This window comes from Ranitomeya variabilis, chromosome 8 (assembly GCF_051348905.1).
Source record: "Ranitomeya variabilis isolate aRanVar5 chromosome 8, aRanVar5.hap1, whole genome shotgun sequence".
Lineage (NCBI taxonomy): Eukaryota > Metazoa > Chordata > Amphibia > Anura > Dendrobatidae > Ranitomeya > Ranitomeya variabilis.
The window spans coordinates 163,486,484-163,508,327 of NC_135239.1; the positions used below are offsets into that span (position 1 = coordinate 163,486,484).

Genomic DNA, 21,844 nt, shown 5'->3' on the forward strand with positions numbered 1-21,844 from the left:
AACTGATTTTTAGAATTTTTATTAAAACAATTTAGTCCACTTGATAGTGCCAGCAATGTGTGGGGGGTGTAGGATGACCTTCAGTCCTTATAAATATCTTGTCCATTTGAACGGCTTTCAAGGTTTCTGGCTCATCTTCTTCAAAGTTTTGTTTAGCTGTAAAGCAGAAATCTAAAGTTTCAGTCGCATAATACAGATGTACCGAAGAGGCTTTACAGGCCTCAACTACATGTTTTAACTTGCATTAAACTAGTCCAATATGGCATTCTTGTCTACGATTTTGGATCTGTGCATCTCCAGTAAAAAATCCTTAATGAGCATTGACAGTAAATGAAAATGTATAATTATATAAATTTCCAATTATTAGAGTCCAATAAAATACTATACACATTTGCAGCTGAAACCAGAAACAATAGAGCAGCATGGTGGCTCAGTGGTTAGCACTGTTGCTTTACAGCACTGGGGTCTGGAGTTCAGTTCCCAACCAAGGACAACATCTACAATTAGTTTGTATGTTCTCCCTGTGTTTGCGTGGGTTTCCTCCGGGTTCTCCAGTTTCCTCCCACACCCCAAAGACATACTGATAGGGATTGCACAGTGATGATAATGTGTGTATAGTGCTGTGGAATATGATAGCGCTATATTATCAAAGCAAACAGCCTAAATCTGTGAATACACCTTCATAATAATCAACTTATTTATCATAAGATTAAAGTGAACCTGTCAGGTGGGATAACACCATTAACCTGCATCTGCTTTATGAAGGTAGCCCAGCTGTAGTACTGAAAATGCAGCACCCAGGAAAAAAATGATCTTTATTTCTCCAGGGAGCAGCCGGCTTTCAGTCATACAGACTTGCAAGCATGGCTTCATTTACCACTCACAGCACTGTGAGGCTGTAACCATGCCCCAGCATTTTGACTGAGGGTACTGATGCTTTGAAGAGTAAGCTGTCTGTTATAATGCTGGGGCATGCTTATAAATGCAGCTCTCAGTATGGCGAGCGGTAACTAAAATTGTTGACTGAAAGCTGTCAGCCGACGGGAGAAATTAAGTTAATTTTCTCCCAGGAGCAGCACTTTGAGTACAGTGGCTGGGCACCTTCATAAAGCTATTAACCTGTAGATTAACCTTATATCAGCAGGTTAATAGTATCATACCTTACAGGTTCCTTTTACATTGGACGCTAAATCTAAAGAAACCCTGGTCACAGGAGTCAAATTTAGTGTTTATTTTTCCTTGATCCAAAGGGATAATCTGGTTCGGCTTACTTATGTATCAGTAAGTGAGCAGGACCAGTGATGTCGTGTCTATTGAGTCAGTTAACAAGACTCAGAGTGGACGAGGAATCTATCTGTTCCGGATCACGCAGTGTCTTTTAAAAGGGCTAAACGTCCTCACAGGGTGTTTGGCAATCACCCTGAGTTTAAGAACATTGTCCAAAGACATAAGGATCGACCAGATAAACTGTTCACAGGTCCGAAGCCTATTGAGTCGAGATATCCCTTTGCTCCTGATTTAAGGAAGGATTGGCTACAGTCTCCTTCAGTGGATTACCCTGTATCGCGTGTTGCATCTAAAACGCTTCTATCCTTGTCTGATAGTTCTCCTCCTCCGCCTCCTACTACAGATCCTCTCCTCCTTTGGCATCAAATACCTCGCCCTATCCTGGATCTCCTCGTACCTTTCCAACCGCACATTCAGAGTCTCCCACTCCCTAGGACCCCTACTCTTCTCAATCTATACACTTGGCCTGGGACAATACATAAAGTCCCATGGATTCCAGTAATAATAATAATAATCTTTATTTTTATATAGTGCTAACATATTACGCAGCGCTTTACAGTTTGCACACATTATCATCGCTGTCCCCGATTGGGCTCACAATCTAAATTCCCTATCAGTATGTCTTAAGTACCACCTTTATGCTGATGACACTCAGATCTACCTTTCTGGCCCAGACATCACCTCTCTACTGTTCAGAATCCCAGAGTGTATCAGCCATATCCATTTCCTCCATCCCACAGATCTTCCTTACCTGACCTATCTATCGCAATTAACATCACGCTATCCCCTGTACCGAAGTCTGCTGCCTCGGAGTGACCCTTGACTCTGCCCTGTCCTTCAAACCGCACATCCAAGCTCTTTCCACCTACTGTCACCTCCAGTTCAAAAATATCTCCAGAATCCGTCCTTTCCTCAACCGTCAATCTACTAAAATCCTTGTGCATGCCCTCATCATCTCCCACCTTGACTACTGCAACATCCTTTTCTGTGGACTCCCTGCTAACACCCTTGCACCTCTCCAGTCCATCCTTAACTCTGCTGCCCAACTAATTCATCTCTCTCCTCGCTACTCCTCCGCTTCCCCCCTCTGCAAATCTCTTCACTGGCTCCCATTCCCTCATCGTATCCAGTTCAAATTACCAATACTGACCTACAAAGCCATGCAAAACATGTCTCCTCCATACGTCTCTGAACTAATCTTCCCTCATGTAATCTCCGGTCCTCCCAAGACCTCCTTCTCTCCTCCACACTTAATCGCTCCTCACCCAACGGCCTCCAAGACTTCTCCCGAATATCCCCCATCCCCTGGAACTCTCTGCCCCAACAAGTCCGACTATCAACCACATTCGGATCCTTCAGACGGAACCTGAAAACCCATCTCTTCAGGAAAGCCTACAGCCTGCACTGACCCCGCTGCCTCCTCATCACTACCGAAGCTACCACCTCACCATCACCGGAGCTCCTGCAACCCCCCAACCTACTGTCTCCTTCCCCATAATCCTGTAGAATGTAAGCCCGCAAGGGCAGGGTACTCGTCCCTCTGTATTAATCTGTCATTGTTAGTTTGCTTACTGTAAGTGATATCTGTAATTGGTATGTAACCCCTTCTCATGTACAGCACCATGGAATCAATGGTGCTACATAATAATACAGATATCTGACAGAAGTGCCTGAACGGTAGGTATTGGGCACCTGTCTTATTCGTAGTAATAGCCTTGTGTGGACTAGCTACATGGCTGTTCTAGCTAAAGAATTCCAGTTGACATCAGAAGTGAATTTCAGCTTGTGTGCGCAAGTGATGTCAGGAGTGCGACACCTGCCACCAACGCCCACAAGCTGTAAGATAGCTGAAGGTGTGACATTAATGGCCCCACTCACCTCCAGATACAGAAGAACAAGCTTACTGCTTTAGAGCGCTAGAACATGAGCACTTATAAGTATAGAAGATCCTCACCTCTTCAAACTTGTGTATCTGTCGTATAAAGAAGTCTCCGTAGCGCCGGGCGACTTTGGTATCTGCAATGTGAATCATGTCCTAAAGGAGAATGGAATCAAAGTAAGTTGCGGAAGGTCATTTCCACGTATAATAGATGAACACAACGACTATATAGATAAAATGAAATGTCATCCACTGTATTATTAAATGAGTAAAACATGGCAACTCACGCAGCTGAATACTGTACCTTATCTATATAGAAGTCCACCTCTGATGCGGACTGAAACTCTCCCTCCAGAGCAGAAATGCCGCTCGTCCACACCAGGTTCTTCATCTTATGCTTGAAAACAAGAAGCTGAATGCGAAATTCCTGTTCTGGTAAATCCAAGAATCCTGCCAACTTGGCCACAGGCATAGTGGTGTATAGCTTCAGGAAACTGGGGAAAAAAAAACAACTCATTTTGTGAGGTCTCTGGACAGCTTTCTACCCCAACATTCTCCCTTTTGAAGGGACGTCCTTAGGACAACACAAGCACTTTGCAATTTATATCTTGCTGTCTCTTGCTTTGTAAAAAAAATAAAACAAACAACATATCTTCTTGTGCCTGTGTACGATCATGCATTGATACAACATGGGCTCACTGGATATTATGAGTAACCCGCAGGGCCCCGATGTGACACCTTACACCAGCGCCAGACTGGAGACGCACCTGCGGATGGTGGACAGTTGCGCCTGCTGCTGGACTTCATCAAGAAAGACTTTAAGCTGCTGAAGATATGGTTCTTTGTGAGAGTTGGGGTGAACATTATCATAGTTAGGGACCACCGGTGACAGGAACTTGGGGCAGGCGTAATTAAAGAGCTCTTCGTAAATCTGTGCATCGCTGATGAGTAGAAGAAAATTTACAAGTGATCAGAAATGACAAAAACAGAATATTTACTTACATAACATACCCAAAATGTTGTAGATCAGCCAAACTCTAGGACAGATTTCTGTTTGAAATGTGCACTCAGCTGTCTAATTACAAGTTTTAATGGCGTTTTTTACCTATACGAAATTCCAAGTGGGGAACTGGAAAAGGTTTCCCCAGAAGAAAGCTATACATTTTTATTTTTTAATTTTGTAAATGAAAACCAAAACTGTATGAACAAAAGTATAAATACAGGTTTATCACTTAGTCCCATTGCAAACCTTACACCAGCAAGCACAATGACAAGTGTTGGATAGAGCAGTGTAAAACATGCCACCACTGGAGTAGTTCTTCAAAGTGATGAATTGCTCTTCTCTCTGGCACGCTTACCTGCCTGACTACAACGGGTCAACTGTAACATTGGTGAAGGAGGGATAATGTTATAGGGTTGTTTTTCAGGGGTCGGTCTTGGGCCCTTAGTTCCAGTGAAGGGAAATAATACTTCAGCATACCAAAGCATTTGGTAAAATTGCAGCTCCTTGCGTGAACAGTTTTGGGGGATGGACCTTTTCTGTTCCCAATGACTGGACAGTGCACACAAAGCAAGGTCCATAAAGGCATGGCTGGGAGAGTTTGGTGTGGAAGCACTTAACTGTTACGTACAGAGCCCGGACCTCAAATACATAGAACACCTCTGGGATGACATAGAAAGGAGATGGAGATCCAGGCCTCCTCGCCAACATCAGTATCTGACCTCACAAATACTCTTCCGGATGAACGGGCAAAAATGCCCACAGGCACCTCCAAAATATTCCAGTAAGCCTTTTCAGAAGAGTGGAGGTTGTTATAACTGCCAAGTGGGAACAACTCCATATTAATACCTGTGGATTTTTAAAGGGATGTGAAAAGATCCTGTACATATAGTGTGAAGGGGTCCTAATGCTGCATATAGAAGACTTGTTGCATAAATGTGGCCTAAAGGCTGCAACCCCCATTTACACAAGTCAAATGCTTATTCCAGCACCATGTCACTGAGGATGGTGGGCATAAACCTACCTTCATTTACACTAATACAAAATCTAGGTCAAGCTCAGCAAGCACCTTGTTTTCTCTGCCCAGCTCCATGTTTACCCAGGGACTATATACAGAAAATGCCCATGACCCTTTTATTCTAGCCCTAGTGATATGTCAGATCTATGGTTAGAAGACTGAGACCCTGCCGTATCAGTCAAGATAGAGCGATTTTTACAGATATCAAATATTCTGCAACCAAAATAAAATATTTGATCAAATATTTCTAAATTGCAATGCAAAAAAGATTAATATTTTTTTAGCCATTTGGAATCAGAATCAATAGCACAGAGACTCCAATAGATGTAAAGAGGCCATTGACTTGCACCATAAAAAGCGATCATGCAGCTTACTGCTTCCTTACCCTTTCTGCATACGTAACATTTTGTCGCCATATTTCTCTCTCAGCTGAGTGTGAATACTCTCATCAATGCGCATGGGGTACATGGTGAGGGCGATGGCCAGCAGGGCATGCATCTGCTCATTCTGCTTGTTAATCTGTGCACGAGGGATACAAGGTTTGGAAATCCAGTGGTCATTTATAATGGGATAATGAAAGTATAAGAGACGGCAGACAACATACGAGGCTCACCATTTCATACTTGTAGGTGGTTCTCTGGAACATACTCTTGGTTCTCTGGATATACAGCAAGATGTTAGCGAACACACGAATGGCATCCTGATATCTTCGCATCATGAGGTAAGCAAAGCCAACGTAATAGTATGTGGTCACCTGGCACTCAGGCACTCGGGAGTACATACTCTGCAGGAAAAGACCAGAAACACATTAGAATTCCAGATCGGCTGTAATTTCCTGGACAACTGAATAGTTGTAAGAAATTACTACATGGTTGACAGTACAAACAGAAATCTACATCAGAGCAAGACCTGCAGTGATTGTCGGATTCGGACGCCCACGTTTATGATCTCCTTATGTCCCAAAAGGCATTAAAGGGTTTATCCAGGAATATTTTGTTTTAACTAATAGTTTTTAGGCCAACAGGCAAGTAGTTGCTAACTACCTGCCTGTTCTGCAGAGCAGTCGGTGAACGCTCCTGCCAGCAATTCAGCTGCTGCACATCAACAGAGCAGCTGTCCTTCTTCCACTCTGGTCTGTCGATGGCGAGTGACTGCCGACGTCATGACCTTTCAACAGAGCAGAGCGGAAGAGAAGTCGCTGCTCTGTGGACGTGACGTCAGCCGCTTAATAGTTGGCAGGAGCGGTCTGTGACTGCTCTGTGCCAGCAGAGATTGGCGCCGGGCACAATAGGCAGGTAGTTAGCAGCCTACCCGCCTGTTAGTTCTTGGGCCTGTCGTAAAAGAAAAATATGGTCCTGGATAACCTCTTTAAATTATGTAGAACTTCCACATAGGTTATTTTATGAGCATGTAGATAAAATATTTCTCGGATCTGCTGCTGATCTCAGCAGAGAATCATGCCATTAAATCTACAGGAATTTGTACACCATCATTTTTCAGAGATTTGCAAAATCTGTGTTCAAGTACAGTATGTTCAGACTTGGAAGATTTGTTGTAGAAGTTTCTGCAGCATGAAATTAAAAAAAATGAAGTAGGTAAAATGTTGTTGGATTCTCCATCTGCAAAAAGGAGATTTTTGTGTACTCACCGTAAAATCTCTTTCTCTTAGCCTCTAATTGGGGGACACAGGACCATGGGTCTTATGCTGCTGTCCACCAGGAGGCGACACTATGCATAATCTGAAAAAGATTAACCGTGGCTCCTCCTGTGCAGTATACACCCCTGGACGGCATCAGCCTTCTCCAGTTTTGTGCAAAAGCAGTAGGAGGAACGTAACATGAACCACATAATTATGCCTGTAAGAAGGCAACTATGTACGAGCTCAAGAAAACAATATGAGAACTCAACAGTTACAACGGCCCGGAAAGGGCAACAGGGTGGGAGCTGTGTCCCCCAATTAGAGGCTAAGAGAAAGAGATTTTACGGTGAGTACACAAAAATCTCCTTTACTCTGTCGCCTTATTGGGGGACACAGGACCATGGGACGTCCTAAAGCAGTCCCTGGGTGGGAAGCAATGGACGAATATTGTGCAGACAGGCCCCTATACTTAGGGCACCGCCGCCTGCAGGACACATCGACCCAGGCTCGCGTCCGCTGAGGACTGGGAATGAACCCTGTAGTAAATGTGTGTAAGCTAGTCCAAGTGGCCGCCTTACACACTTGTTGTGCCGAAGCCTGGTGCCGAATGGCCCAGGAGGCCCCTACCGCCCGTGTAGAGTGTGCCGTAATACCGGCTGGAAGAGGAGAATTCTTAAGGCGGTAGGCCTCTTGTATGGTGGATTTGATCCACCTGGCAAGGGTAGCTTTGGAAGCTGGCAGACCCTTGTGGCCGTCTTCCGGAAGGAGGAAAAGAGAATCAGACCTCCGGAAGGACGCAGTCCTAGACACGTATATACGCAATGCCCTAACAAGGTCAAGCGTATGCAGAGCCTTCTCCACTCTATGAACCGGACAAAGGGATGGTAGTGAAATTTCCTCATTGAGGTGGAAGTCGGACACAACCTTCGGAAGGAAGGATGGGACCGTACGAAGAACTACCTTGTCCTGGTGAAAAGCCAGGAAGGGCCGTCTGCAGGAGAGTGCTGTCAGTTCAGACACCCTGCGTAGTGAGGTGATTGCCACCAGGAAAACCACGTTCTGGGAAAGAAGGCGGAGCGGGACCTCCTTAAGGGGTTCGAAGGGTGGTTCCTGCAATGCTGTCAGGACCAGGTTGAGGTCCCACCTTTCTAGTGGTCGTCTGTAGGGGGGGAACCAATTGGGAAACCCCCTGAAGGAAAGTCCTTACTTGCGGCTTGGTAGCAATGCGCCTTTGAAAAAGCACTGAGAGGGCTGACACCTGGCTCTTAAGCGAGCCCAATGACAGCCTGGCCTCCAGACCCGATTGGAGAAAACCAAGTACTTTGGGTAGGGAATAAGGGAGTGGGATCTGGCCACGAGATTCGCACCAGGTAAGAAAAGCTTTCCAGGTACGGTAATAAATCTTGGCAGAGGCTGGTTTCCGTGCTCTGATCATGGTTCCAATGACGTTCGTCGAGAGCCCTGCCTGGGTTAGAACCCAGGTCTCAAGGGCCACGCCGTCAAATTGAGAGCCCCTGAGTTCTGGTGGTAGAACGGGCCTTGTGATAGAAGATCGTGGCGGTCGGGGAGACGCCAGGGGGCGTCTGCTGTGAGTTGTACGATGTCGGCGTACCATGTGCGTCTGGGCCAGTCCGGTGCAATTAGGATGGTTGGAACTCCCTCTTGTTTGATCTTCCTCACCACTCTGGATATCAGGGGGAGAGGTGGAAAAATATACAGAAGCTGGAACTGGGTCCAGTCCTGAACCAGAGCGTCTGCTCCGAGCGACCGCGGATCGTGTGTTCTGGCCATGAAGTTGGAGACCTTGGCATTGAAGTGGGATGCCATTAGGTCCACATCCGGGGTCCCCCAGCGGAGACAGATCTGTTGAAAAATTTCGGGATGGAGAGACCACTCTCCCGAGTCTATTCCTTGTCGGCTGAGGAAGTCTGCTTCCCAGTTGTCCACACCCGGAATGTGGACCGCCGAAAGAACCGACCCTGTGACCTCCGCCCAGCGGAGGATGTGTGACACTTCTCGCATCGCCTGGGTACTGCAGGTCCCCCCTTCGTGATTCACATATGCCACAGCCGTGGCATTGTCCGACTGTATTCTGATGTGAGAGGCTGCCAGTAAGTGATGGAAGGCCCTCAATGCCAGAAGGATGGCACGAATTTCCAGGATGTTGATGGGCATGGTCGCTTCCACTGGGGACCACTTGCCCTGTGCCCTGTGGTGTAGGTGCACCGCACCCCAACCAGTCAGGCTCGCGTCGGTGGTCAGAACCTTCCATTGACCTGTGAGAAAGGATTTCCCCTTTGCTAGCGAGGTTGGCTTGAGCCACCAGTGCAGGGACCTCCTGGTTGACGACGTTAGCTGGAACTCCCTGTCGAGAGAAAAGGGATTCCTGTCCCAGGACTTGAGAATGGCTAGTTGGAGAGGTCTGAGGTGAAACTGGGCAAATGGGACAGCTTCTATTGCTGCTGCCATCGTGCCGAGGACTCTCATGGCAAACCGGAGAGATCGAGGGGGTTTGCAGAGGAGGGTGTGAACTGCTAGTCGGAGAGCCAGTGCCTTGTCCTTGGGAAGGAGCACTAGACCCCTGGAGGTGTTGAATAACATTCCCAGGAAGGTCAGGGACTGACTCGAGGTTGGTGATGACTTTTGTAGGTTGATTAACCAGCCCATGCGACAGAGTATCGGTTGTGATTGAGACGCTGAGCTCGCAGTCCTTGAAGGTGGGAGACTTGATGAGTAGATCGTCCAGGTATGGAACGACTACTATGCCTCTGGAGTGCAGGACGTCCATGGTGGCTGCCATGACCTTGGTGAACACTCTGGGAGCCGTGGCGAGTCCGAAAGGGAGAGCCCTGAATTGGTAGTGGTCCTGGCCTATTGCGAACCTGAGAAACCTCTGATGGGCAGGTGCAATAGGTATATGCAGGTATGCATCTTGTATGTCTATGGAGGCGAGATATTCTCCCTTCTCCATGGACGCAATGATGGACCGAAGGGACTCCATGCGGAAATGACGGACCCGTACATATTTGTTGAGCTGTTTTAGGTCTAGTATGGGCCGTACGCTGCCTCCTTTCTTGGGAACTACGAACAGATTGGAGTAGAACCCTCGGAAGCGGTCGGTCGTGGGTACCGGTACTATGACTCCTGCTTGAAAAAGCAAGATCGCTTGGTGGTAGGCACGAGCCTTGGCTGGCGGTTTTGGGGGGACAGAGTAAGAATCGGTCCGGTGGGTTGGAGGTGAAGTCTATTTTGTATCCGGAAGACACTAGTTCCCTGACCCACCTGTCTTCTGTAATAGGCAGCCAGACTTGATGAAAGAGCAAAAGTCGGCCGCCTACTGGTGTGGTGTCTTCCGGAGTCCGTGAGTCATGATGAGGAGAAAGTTTGAGATTTTCCTCCTCTGGGCTTAGGCTGGCCTGCTTTTGACTGCCAGGTCTTGTCCGACCTTTGCGTCGATCGTGAGTTGTCCCTGCGTGGGGAACGGTTACGATTTTGTGCTGGACGCGAGACGGCCCAGCCAGAGGAATTCCGAAAGGATCGGAATCGAGTTTGGTTACGCTTCTTGTAAGTGCGTTTAGGTTTCAGTTGGGGAAGAGAAGTACTCTTACCCCCGGTGGCGTTGGATATCAGTGTCCAACTGTTCACCGAAAAGTCTCCCACTGAGGTAGGGGAGGTGCGTGAGGGACTTCTTTGAGGCTGCATCCGCTTTCCATTCCCGCAGCCAGAGGATACGCCGAATCATGATGGCATTTGATGCTATCCCCGCTACTCCCCTTGCTGAATCCAGAGCTGCATGGAGCATGTAATCTGCTACGACTGCTATTTGAACCGCTTGGTCCGACAGCTCAGGAGCGGATGCTTGGAGAGCTTGTAAATTCTTTGCCCAGGCCAGAATGGCCTTGGCAGCCCAAACTGAGGCGAACGCGGAAGCCAGGGATGCCCCTGCTGCCTCGAAAATTGAACGAGCCATGCGTTCTACCTGCCGGTCTGCTGCTTCCCTGAGGGTTGAGCTATCTGGCAGTGAAAGGAGGGTCTGTGCTGCTAGCCTAGAGACTGGGGGGTCCACTTTGTGTGGATCTGTCCATTCCTTGGTGTCCTTCTGTGGGAAGGGGTACCTCGCCTCCAGATATTTGCGATTAGCGAATTTTTTTCTCAGGCTGTGAGAGGTGCTTTTTAAGGATCGCCTTAAACTCTGGGTGGTTAGAGAAAACCTTAGGCGGCTTCAGAGGTCCTTCAAAGGAAATCTTATGTTCTGGGGCCTCTGGTGGCGGATCAGAAATGTCCAGCACCCGATGGATGGATGAAATTATGTCCTCAACTAGCGTTGTATTGCTAGGAGGGATTGGGATCAGGGACCCCTCCGTTTCTCTGTTTGAGTCAGAGTCGCAGATGCCTTCCGAATCCTGTGTATCACTGAGGCGTCCCCTGCTGAGTGGGCCGGGGAGGAGGCCTTCTCTGGTCGGGGATTGCGGAGATCTGCATCGTCTGTCCCTGGAATGGGACGGTCTAGATGACCTGGAGCTACGGTGTCTATCCCGAGAGGGGGATGACCGTGTGCTATGGGATGACGCAGATGGACTTGATCTATGGGTCCACTTGCGTCCTGACCTAGACGTGGATGTGCCAGGGTCATTTTGTTCCTGAATCAAGCTCTCCCTTTGCTGGGTAACTGTCATAGCCGGGGCATGACCCTGCAGAGCCTGAAGCAATGTGGAGGTTAGGTTGTGTATAGACTGCGTCATAGATTGCGATATCTGAGTAGCCCATTCCGGCGTGGCATTAGACACCGAGGCATTGGCAGGGGCTTCTTGGGGCTCTGACACATTAGTTGTATACAGTTCTGACAATTATTATTATTATTATTATTTATTGTTATAGCGCCATTTATTCCATGGCGCTTTACAAGTGAGGAGGGGTATACATAATAAAAACAAGTACAATAATCTTGAACAATACAAGTCATAACTGGTACAGGAGGAGTGAGGACCCTGCCCGCGAGGGCTCACAATCTACAAGGGATGGGTGAGAATACAGTAGGTGAGGATAGAGCTGATCGTGCAGCGGTTGGTTGATCGGTCGTTACTGCAGGTTGTAGGCTTGTCGGAAGAGGTGGGTCTTCAGACTCTTTTTGAAGGTTTCGATGGTGGGCGAGAGTCTGATGTGTTGTGGTAGAGGGTTCCAGAGTAGGGGTGATACGCGAGAGAAATCTTGTATACGATTGTGGGAAGAGGAGATAAGAGGGGAGTAGAGAAGGAGATCTTGTGAGGATCGGAGGTTGCGTGTAGGAAAGTACCGGGAGATGAGGTCACAGATGTAAGGAGGAGACAGGTTGTGGATGGCTTTGTACGTCATGGTTAGGGTTTTGTACTGGAGTCTCTGGGCAATGGGGAGCCAGTGAAGGGATTGACAGAGGGGAGAGGCCGGAGAATAGCGGGGGGACAGGTGGATTAGTCGGGCAGCAGAGTTTAGAATAGATTGGAGGGGTGCGAGAGTGTTTGAGGGGAGGCCACAGAGCAGGAGGTTGCAGTAGTCAAGACGAGAGATGATGAGGGCATGGACTAGGGTACAATGCGGGTACGTGCTACTACTGGGGAGAGCGGTCCCGCAGGCTGTGCAGAATGCATAATAGCAGTTCTGCCTGGTTCTCTTGGACCTTGAGCCTGGCATAGTGCACAGAGTGCAGAAGTGCTGCCAGCAGAGGACCTTACAGGAGTAGAGAAACCTATAGGGGAGCCTTCTAGGTAATATGGATTCACAGCTGAGTAAAAAACCCAGCTGTGATCTTACCCCACCAGTGTGCCCCTAGGTCCAGCGCCGAAGATCCACAGTCCTGTGCCCCCCGGAGACTGGCTGCCGGTCCTGGTGACCGGGAGATGCAGGGTTAATCTGCAGCCGAAAATGGCTGCTGAGACAGAGAGGAAAGGAGGAGAAGGGGGCGGAGAGCTGGAAAAAGGCAGCAAGGCTGTGTAAAAACGCGCCCTTTCTGTCTCGATCCACCCACTTTATGACACTGTAGTGTCATATTTGTCATCCGGGGGGCGGGCCGGGGGGCGGAGAGGAGGCGGCAGCTTCAGCTAGGCCGAAGCCGGGGCCTAAATTAGATGCCCGAGGCCCAGAAGGGCTCCAGGCCGGCGCGAAAGTCCGGGAGGGGGTCGGATCTGAACCGGACCCCTCCGTATTTAGAGGCAGGATGGCGGTGGGGCTATAAGCGGAAGGGGGAGCCCGGTAGGGGTCTCCCTGAGGCAGTATAGAGCTGGTGCTGCCGCAGAGACAGGGGCGCAGGGAGCCCTGTGTCTGTCTGTGCCATGCCTGCCTGCACTCCCCCCGGCCCCGACAGGAGCCCGCAGCTGGGCTGGGGTCCCTGGATGCAGGTGCAGTGTGCTGGCCCATTGCTGGGAGCTGTAGAATGCTGCCTGTACAGGCCCTACCTGAGGTGTCTCAACCCAATACCCCCAGAGGGGGATAGGGAGGGTGCTGTTGTCACCTTCAGGGGCCTTTATCCTCGCCTCGACCTCAACCCAGAAACCAAAAGGAATTGGGGAAGGAGGGGGGGTCTCGACTTCGAACCAGCACCCGAGGGACTGGGGAAGGAGCAACATGGGGAATAGCCATCTCTACTTCAACTGGGCACCCCATAATAGGGGGCTGAGGAAGGAGCCATGCCGGGAGTCTCACAGGAGACCCTCTTTTCTTCATCTGTAATCCCGTCGGAAAAAACTGAGTAAAAATCTTTTAGGTGTGCCTCCTATGCGACACTAAGCAAAAACTGGAGAAGGCTGATGCCGTCCAGGGGTGTATACTGCACAGGATGAGCCACAGTTAATCTTTTTCAGATTATGCATAGTGTCGCCTCCTGGTGGACAGCAGCATAACACCCATGGTCCTGTGTCCCCCAATGAGGCGACAGAGTAAATTCTGTATTAGGTAAAGTTGCTTGAGAATAAATCAAAGTAAAATGAAACAGAAGATACTTCCACATTCATGGGTAACAATGGATTAGGGGCCAAACCAGACTTCTGCTTCACAATCTCAGCAACAAAAAGTTGTACGTTCCTATAAATAGTAATGGTACCTTCTTATTGAGCTCGATGTTTTCCAATACTTTAATAGCCTGATAATAATCTCCAAGGAGCGAGTGCAGGCGGAGCAGTCCAACCAAGCTGAAGTACCCAAGCATCTTGTAGAGTGAATGTCGGCCGTATTCTCCAGCTACACTTTCAGGGTCACCTGGAGAAGAGAGGGAAAGGCGATTTATAAAAAAATAAAACAAAACTAAAACCATGCTATGTACTGCATACGTAATCGTGTGCTACAGCAAAGAAACTACTGCTAGTGAGTAGGAAGAGGGAGTCTGCCCAACTGCAGCAGGTACCATTTACTCTGAAACACTGCGACAATTCAAAGAAAGACTGAAAAGTTGGCAGGGAATTATAGGGAGAATCCGGACTTGTCAAGTGTGGTCCCCGACCAGCTCCTCCCCGATCCGGTTGATTACTAGGTCTCTCGCCACGTACAAGCAGCAGTGGTTCAGAGTAAAACAGGCCAGGCGGCAGTCGTGCCACCTGTGGTTCAATGTGGCATGAATTTAATGACTGGTACCCTTTAAGTTGGTCATAGATTGTTCCACTGAAGAACAATTAAGCATAAGTAAACGATTACTTCTAATCACCAAATGCTTGTAGAGATCTAGCATACACGGTACAGAGAGAATTATGGTGAACTAGGGAAAAATAAGCAGGTTCCGCACTTATCCAGTCTTGGGGTGCAAATTTGCAGTCACTTTGTGATTTGCAATTTGCATTCATGCGATTACGTATCAACTAGACGTGCGCTGCCTTGCTTAATGCAAGTGGATTAAGTGAGGCCGGACATGTCTAGTCGGAATGTGGCCAGAAGTCTACAAATTGCATCATTCCTGTCACATGACCGCCTGCTTGCAGAGCCATAGATCCTGACAGCACGCACTGTGAGGATTCACTGGTTTGCAGTCACACAGAGTGAGCCTCAAGTCTGGGCATACCCACTTATGGAAAAAAGAAAAAAACGCAACTGTCAGTAGCACAAAACCCTGATCTGTGTCAAGAAGATGAGCCAAGGACACCAGGCATCAAGCACAGCTCCATCCCTCACCTCCACTGGTGTAAATCTCCAGCTGCCGGTTAATGTTGGATTTATCCACTAGTGAATGTAAGACATTAAGGACGCTGTGAACGTTCCAGATCTTGGGGTTGGAACGCAGGAATTCAATTTCTTCCTCCGATTTCTTTGCGGTCTTACACCGATACTGGCTGAATGACTGAAACTGAATAGTGCAGAAATAGATATAACCAAGAGTGAAAATATTAGAATGGCGGCTTGATCAAATACACAGAAGTGTGAACAGAGCGGGAGAAAGTCTACAGGAAAATAGCTGTACCTGGTAAATGAATTCATCAATGATATCCCACAGCCACTGGTTAGGCAGCTCCAAGGGCGCAGGTCCGTCTGCATCTACAAGAAATTCATCAGTGTCACCCCAGCAACACAAGCCGCAGATAAAACATTCATGTCATTCTTACAGGGGCTATGCGACAAATTATGATCATATATCCACAGGATTCACATGCATGTCCATTACTGCCATAGGCCGTAAATGGAGCGGTGATCATGCATCATGACTAGCCCAACCCCTGATGAAGCTTCGTTCCTGGGAGGAAGCAGGAGCTGTGGCAGTGACTGCAGCTTATCCCACCTGATGACCCTTCATTTGAGTATCCCAGTATGCACTGGTGTTCTCAAAGGGAGAGTCATCCAACAGGAAATGCAAAAGCAGTTAAGATAGTGTAGTTAGGGGACGGAAGGGAACTTTTAATGCAAGTATATTAGAAACTAGTTTACATTACAGCACTAAATAGATGGGGATGTAGATGAATATGCATTTGGCCTTCGGACCACCCCTTTTAACATTTACAACCAACGGCCGTGTTCAGTATCTTACCTGTGTATTTGTAAGACAAAAATCAGGAGTGGAACAATCAGAGGAACAGTATAATAGAAACACGTCACCGCTTCTGTATTTTTCAACCACCTCGTTTTTTGCTTACAAACACTGATGTAAAATACTGAATGTGTGAACATGTCCTAAAAGGAAACCTTACTCAAAATGTAGTTGAAGAGATTGCAGTAGTTGTAGTAAGATTCGAAACGCTGCTCCAATGTGGGCCCTCCCTAAAGAAAGGGCAAGAATCAGTGATATTTCATCTCACCAAATACAAATTCTGCACCGGTGTCCAAAAGAAACCTGGAGAACAGATACTTACGCTAACTTTGGCGTAGATGTGTCTGTAATATAGCTCCTTATAGAGAATCAAGAACACGGCGTCTGAAAGAGAAGGGAACTGGTTATCACACCCACACATCCAGTTTCGAGGGTCGTTTTAGATTTAGAACAAAGTCAGAAAAAAAACAGAAACAGTTATCAAAACCACAAGAAAAAGTAAAGTATCTATAGCAAGTAAGAAGTTGTTGGCGCTTATTTTTCTGCACGGCAACCACCTGTTTGTTGCAATGGAAAACGGCTTCCATTTTCTATTGCACTAAATGTAAGTGACTCTTCCAACTGCAAATGCATTTCAGCCTCTAAACAAGGGGGCAAACACTTAACTCATTAGGGTATGGGCACACTGTTTTTTTCAGAAGGATTCTGCCTGAAAAAGCACCTGCACAAAAAAAACAACAATGCACAGCAATGTCAAAATGGCATTGCTGTGCACATGTTCCGTCTTTTGTTATGCCTTTTAACCACTTCAATCTTTGAAAACCTGGAAGTCCTTTGAAGTGGCAGCATGTTCATTCTTTGGGTGGCTTCCGCTTAGAAGCTGCTCACTATTAAAAATACAAAAAAAGCTGACTAAAGCGGATGTAAAAACGACATAAAAAACGCCAATGAAGACTTCAGGAAAAACACAGCTGGAGTTTTCCCAAAGAGTCTTGACCTTTGAAAACTCAGCAGGTACGCCGGCATATAAAAGATGTTGGGTGCACATACCCCAAGTGACACGACCATCAATAACATACAGTGAATGCCCACACCTACCATTCCCAACTTGAGGAGCGATCGCTTCTGCTTCAGGCCATGGGGAATTCTTAAAAAAACGTTCAGTTAACTTGGTCCAGCTGCAATGAGAGGAGAGAGCGGTAAGTCAGTGTATAATAATGGAAGTGTCGGTCAGGAGGGTAGCAGCTGCAAAATAAAAATCATAGTTGGTTCCTGAGCATACTCATGTGAACCTCCATCTGACAGACATTACCTGTTCTCATAGATGTCTTGTATCTCGTACACCTTCTGGTCGATGACGTCGCTGGACACTCTGCTGGCTTGTAGCTCGTACACCTTCTGGTCAATCAGGTCAGACACGGTCTTGTGGAAGTACTGAATAAAGTTCTTTATCACTTCTGGGATGACCTGGTAGGTCTGCTGCTCATACTGGCGTTCATAGGCCAGGTCCTGCTTGGGGTCACCTGGGATAAAAAGGGAAAATGCTTAGGACTACTAAATAATATCTCACACATGATCGATGTAGGACGTCTTGGCGGGATAAGTGGACGAGGCTCCAAGAAATATTGAGCAGTTGGTGACGCAATATACACAATCTGCTGCTGATGATTTAATAGGAGCACGATTAGGCTCACAATGATTAAAATGGAAATCACCAATCCAATTCTGCCCCTCTCACAGGCTGCATGTGTAATATACAGAAGGCAGAACTCATGCTTATGTTATTAGAGGGAATCTCATGTCAGAAAATGCTTTTTTTTTAAATACATTTTTATTGGGTTTTCCCCATTTAGTTTTCCAAATCAAAAAGAGAAAATCTAAAACGTTAGAAATCTCATCATATTTAAATTTATGAGAGCGCTTCATATAACAAACTTAAAAAATCCTATATGGCTAAATGCTAAACTTTTAAAGGGAACCGGTCACGTGAAAAACGCTATTAACCTGCAGATATGGGGGTTAATCATCAAGTTAACAGCATCCCGAACCTGCCCGGCGACTGCACCGAGAGCCCCACTGCCAGGAGGAAATTTACTTTATTCTTCCCAGCAGTGTTCGGATCAGTGTATATAGAGCAGTGGCTGTAACTGAGCCTCCGGCCCTGACTGACAGCCGGCCCCAATGCTGCGCTGCTGTCAGTCAGTGTTGGGGCAAAGTTGCAGCCACTGCCCTCTATACACAGAGAATCTAAGTGCAGGCGCCAGGCAGGTTCAGAGCGCTATTAAGATGCACATTAACCCTGTGTCTGCAGATTTAGGGTATGTTTCCACGTTCAGGAACGCTGCATGTCTGACGCTGATGCAGAGACGCAGCGTCAAACACGCAGCGTCCAGATGTTACAGCATAGTGGAGGGGATTTTATGAAATCCCGTCTCCACTATGCATGGTAACACGCACCCGGCGGCCCTGCGATTCCGAACATGCTGCGCGTCTTTTAAGATCGCAGCATGTCCGTTTACCTTGCAGCGACGCTGCGCCACCGCAAGGTATAACAGAAGGCCCTATGTGTGGGGTGCGATGATGCCGGATGTGTGCAATGAACACATCAGGCATCATTGCGTCTAGAGAAGGGGGCGGAGCGGGGTTGCCGCTCCGTCCAAACCGCCGGCCATCCTCAAAGTGGACACATACCCTAATAGCGTTTTTTTCACTTGACAGGTTCCCCTTAAGACCTCAACATAGTACCAGAATTTGGAAGCTTTGTTACACTTTCAGCCTTCCCAATTTACCTTCTAATTCTTCCAAAATACCTTCCTTTCAGTGTGTAGAAAAAGTTGAACTAAATGTTTTCTCTCTGCAGCACTATAATAAGTTTATTTTGACATTCTCCACTTAGCAAAGAAACCCTTCGTTAGTTTTTCTTTGTCGTGCTCTATGTTTAGCAAATGTCTTGGTTGGTCTAAATACAAATGCTTTGCAGGTACTCATTGCGATAACCAATCTTTCAAAATTACATTTTTTACACATCAGAAAAATGCAGCGTATGAGAACAGGAAAGTGACCAGTGCTGGTGCTCCCATCCACTCCTCCTCCTCTATGAAATATTGCCAAAATAGGGATCAACTGCAATCTTACATTCCAAATATTTTCTATCTTTGATTGGATTATGCTCCAGAAGTTTTGGACTATACTACTCTGCCATAGTCCATGCAACATGTCTGTTTTGCAAGTCTTACATTAAGGGTATGTGCACACGTTGCGGATTTCCTGCGGTGGAAAAATCCAACAGGAGAGAAATTGGGAGAACAAAATTCAAATCTGCCTATGTTTTTTGGGGGGTTGTTTTTTACAGCATGCATTGTGTGTGTATAAAAAAAAAAAAAAAAAAAGTGACCTGGCAGTAGGATTCTTCAGGTCACAAGGATTACAAAATTAGGCATTTTGTTAGGGAGGTGCGGCAGCCAAAAAAACAGCAATTCTGGAGTTTAAAGTATTTTCTATGTACGGTGTTGACCATAGGAGTTAATTTACTTTATATTTTCATTTACTGGACTTTTACAGACGCAGCGATAAGAAATGTCACAGATGTCATAGCTCACAGATTAGCTACAGCGCCGACATCATAGCTCACAGATTAGCTACAGCGCCACAGACGTCATAGCTCACAGATTAGCTACAGCCCCGCAGACGTCATAGCTCACAGACTGGCTACAGCGCCGCCGATGTCATAGCTCACAGACTGGCTACAGCCCCGCAGACGTCATAGCTCACAGACTGGCTACAGCGCCGCCGATGTCATAGCTCACAGACTGGCTACAGCCCCGCAGACGTCATAGCTCACAGACTGGCTACAGCGCCGCCGATGTCATAGCTCACAGACTGGCTACAGCCCCGCAGACGTCATAGCTCACAGATTAGCTACAGCGCCGACATCATAGCTCACAGATTAGCTACAGCGCCGCAGACGTCATAGCTCATAGACTGGCTACAGTGCCGCCGATGTCATAGCTCACTGACTGGCTACAGCCCCGCAGACGTCATAGCTCACAGATTAGCTACAGCGCCGACATCATAGCTCACAGATTAGCTACAGCGCCGCAGACGTCATAGCTCATAGACTGGCTACAGTGCCGCCGATGTCATAGCTCACTGACTGGCTACAGCGCCGCATACGTCATAGCTCACAGATTAGCTACAGCGCCGACATCATAGCTCACAGACTGGCTACAGCGCCGCCGATGTCATAGCTCATAGACTGGCTACAGCCCCGCAGACACCATAGCTCAGACTGGCTACAGCGCCACCGATGTCATAGCTCACAGACTGGCTACAGCCCCGCAGACGTCATAGCTCAGACTGGCTACAGCACCGCCGATGTCATAGCTCACAGATTAGCTACAGCGCCGCAGACGTCATAGCTCAGACTGGCTACAGCGCCACCGATGTCATAGCTCACAGACTGGCTACAGCCCCGCAGACACCATAGCTCAGACTGGCTACAGCGCCACCGATGTCATAGCTCACAGACTGGCTACAGCCCCGCAGACGTCATAGCTCAGACTGGCTACAGCACCGCCGATGTCATAGCTCACAGATTAGCTACAGCGCCGCAGACGTCATAGCTCAGACTGGCTACAGCACCGCCGATGTCATAGCTCACAGATTAGCTACAGCGCCGCAGACGTCATAGCTCAGACTGGCTACAGCGCCGCCGATGTCATAGCTCACAGACTGGCTACAGCGCTGCAGACGTCATAGCTCACAGACTGGCTACAGTCCCGCAGATGTCATAGCTCACAGATTAGCTACAGCATTGTTAACATGACATCAGCGCTGCAGACAACCACCGATACTCGAAGCCACAGCAGAGACACGGCGCTGGATCAGGGGAGGGTAAGTGAACAGCGGGTCGTTACAATAAACTGCAGCAGGATTACAGTTTTCGGAAGGGGGACAGCCCCTGTAATGGTGCGTTATTTCCAGTGTGCACATAGGAGACAGGCTACACATCCGGGACGTGATGACATGGGACAATAATCCTACCTGTGTGCGTGTCATAGTCCGCCTGGTAGCTGTAGGGATCATATGGGGTCTACGGAAAAACAGATCAGAGGGAAATAAGCACAAGCTGTAATAACCTATCACACACCACACTGGGATAGCGACAGCCGTAAAGAGAGCGATCCCAGAGGACGCGTCCATCATACATTCCACAGCCACTCACATCGTAATCCTCGTACGACATGATGAAGTCTGCAGACCGATCACCGGCAACTGCAGCGCGCACAGGGAGAAAAGGAGAGGGCAACTTCCGGCAACGTCCTATCACCGCACTTCCGGTGCCGCGGACATCCAATCATGGCCGCTTTTACTTTTCTGCCTCAACTCAATTGTTTGTCATCTTGTGCCTGATTGGCTTTTCCTAGTCACGTGTGTTACAGGCCGTTCTCGCGTGTTGAATGATGGCTTAGCACATGGAGATGGTTGTTATCTAGGTGCTGATCGTCTGCAGCAGCTCCTGTGTCACAGCGGTGATTGCTGCAGAGCTGCTCATAGGATCTGCTGCAGTGTCCACAAGTCACCCGAGCTCGGATCATTTCTACAAAGTATTCAACCATCAGGCTTCATTTAGGCTGTGTTCACACTGAAGTTTTTTTTTTTTTAGAGTTTTTTTTCTCTCGGTTACATTCCCATTGTGAACTTTTGTTGAGGTTTTGACACTGCAGATTTTCTGCTCTATTTCTGCGTCTATTATTGCGCCTATTATGTAAATTAGGTTACTTGTGTTTTTATCTTGTTTATTTTTGCCTGTTGTTGATTTGTCATGCTTTGAATAAAGCTGCTTTGAGATATATATAAATAAAGATTAAACAACAACCACAAGACGGATTTCATCACCAGATATCATTGTAATCAGTATAACGGCCCCAACCTGGCAGTGTCTGTAGGTTACTGTGCACAATCCTGCTGACTGGTTCCCTTTAACCCCTGAAAACCACCAGTTACTTATTAAAAAAAAAATCAATATCAACTGTTTACCAACT

The 21,844-nt window shown here is 47.6% G+C and overlaps 1 protein-coding gene across 1 annotated transcript; it reads right to left on the reverse strand.

Annotated features, from left to right (window-relative positions):
- Window positions 1–3: 3 nt before the first annotated feature.
- EIF3L (eukaryotic translation initiation factor 3 subunit L) lies at window positions 4–21,261 on the reverse strand. Its single transcript, XM_077277514.1, has 15 exons — window positions 21,025–21,261; window positions 20,844–20,892; window positions 17,113–17,323; window positions 16,899–16,978; window positions 16,123–16,184; window positions 15,961–16,030; window positions 15,240–15,313; window positions 14,954–15,125; window positions 13,896–14,050; window positions 5,798–5,968; window positions 5,570–5,703; window positions 3,934–4,107; window positions 3,471–3,660; window positions 3,242–3,322; window positions 4–156 (listed from the first exon to the last, which is right to left on the reverse strand). Exons 1-15 carry the CDS (start codon window positions 21,043–21,045, stop codon window positions 118–120), a joined length of 1,683 nt encoding a protein of 560 aa, XP_077133629.1. The 5' UTR covers window positions 21,046–21,261; the 3' UTR covers window positions 4–117.
- Window positions 21,262–21,844: the final 583 nt, after the last annotated feature.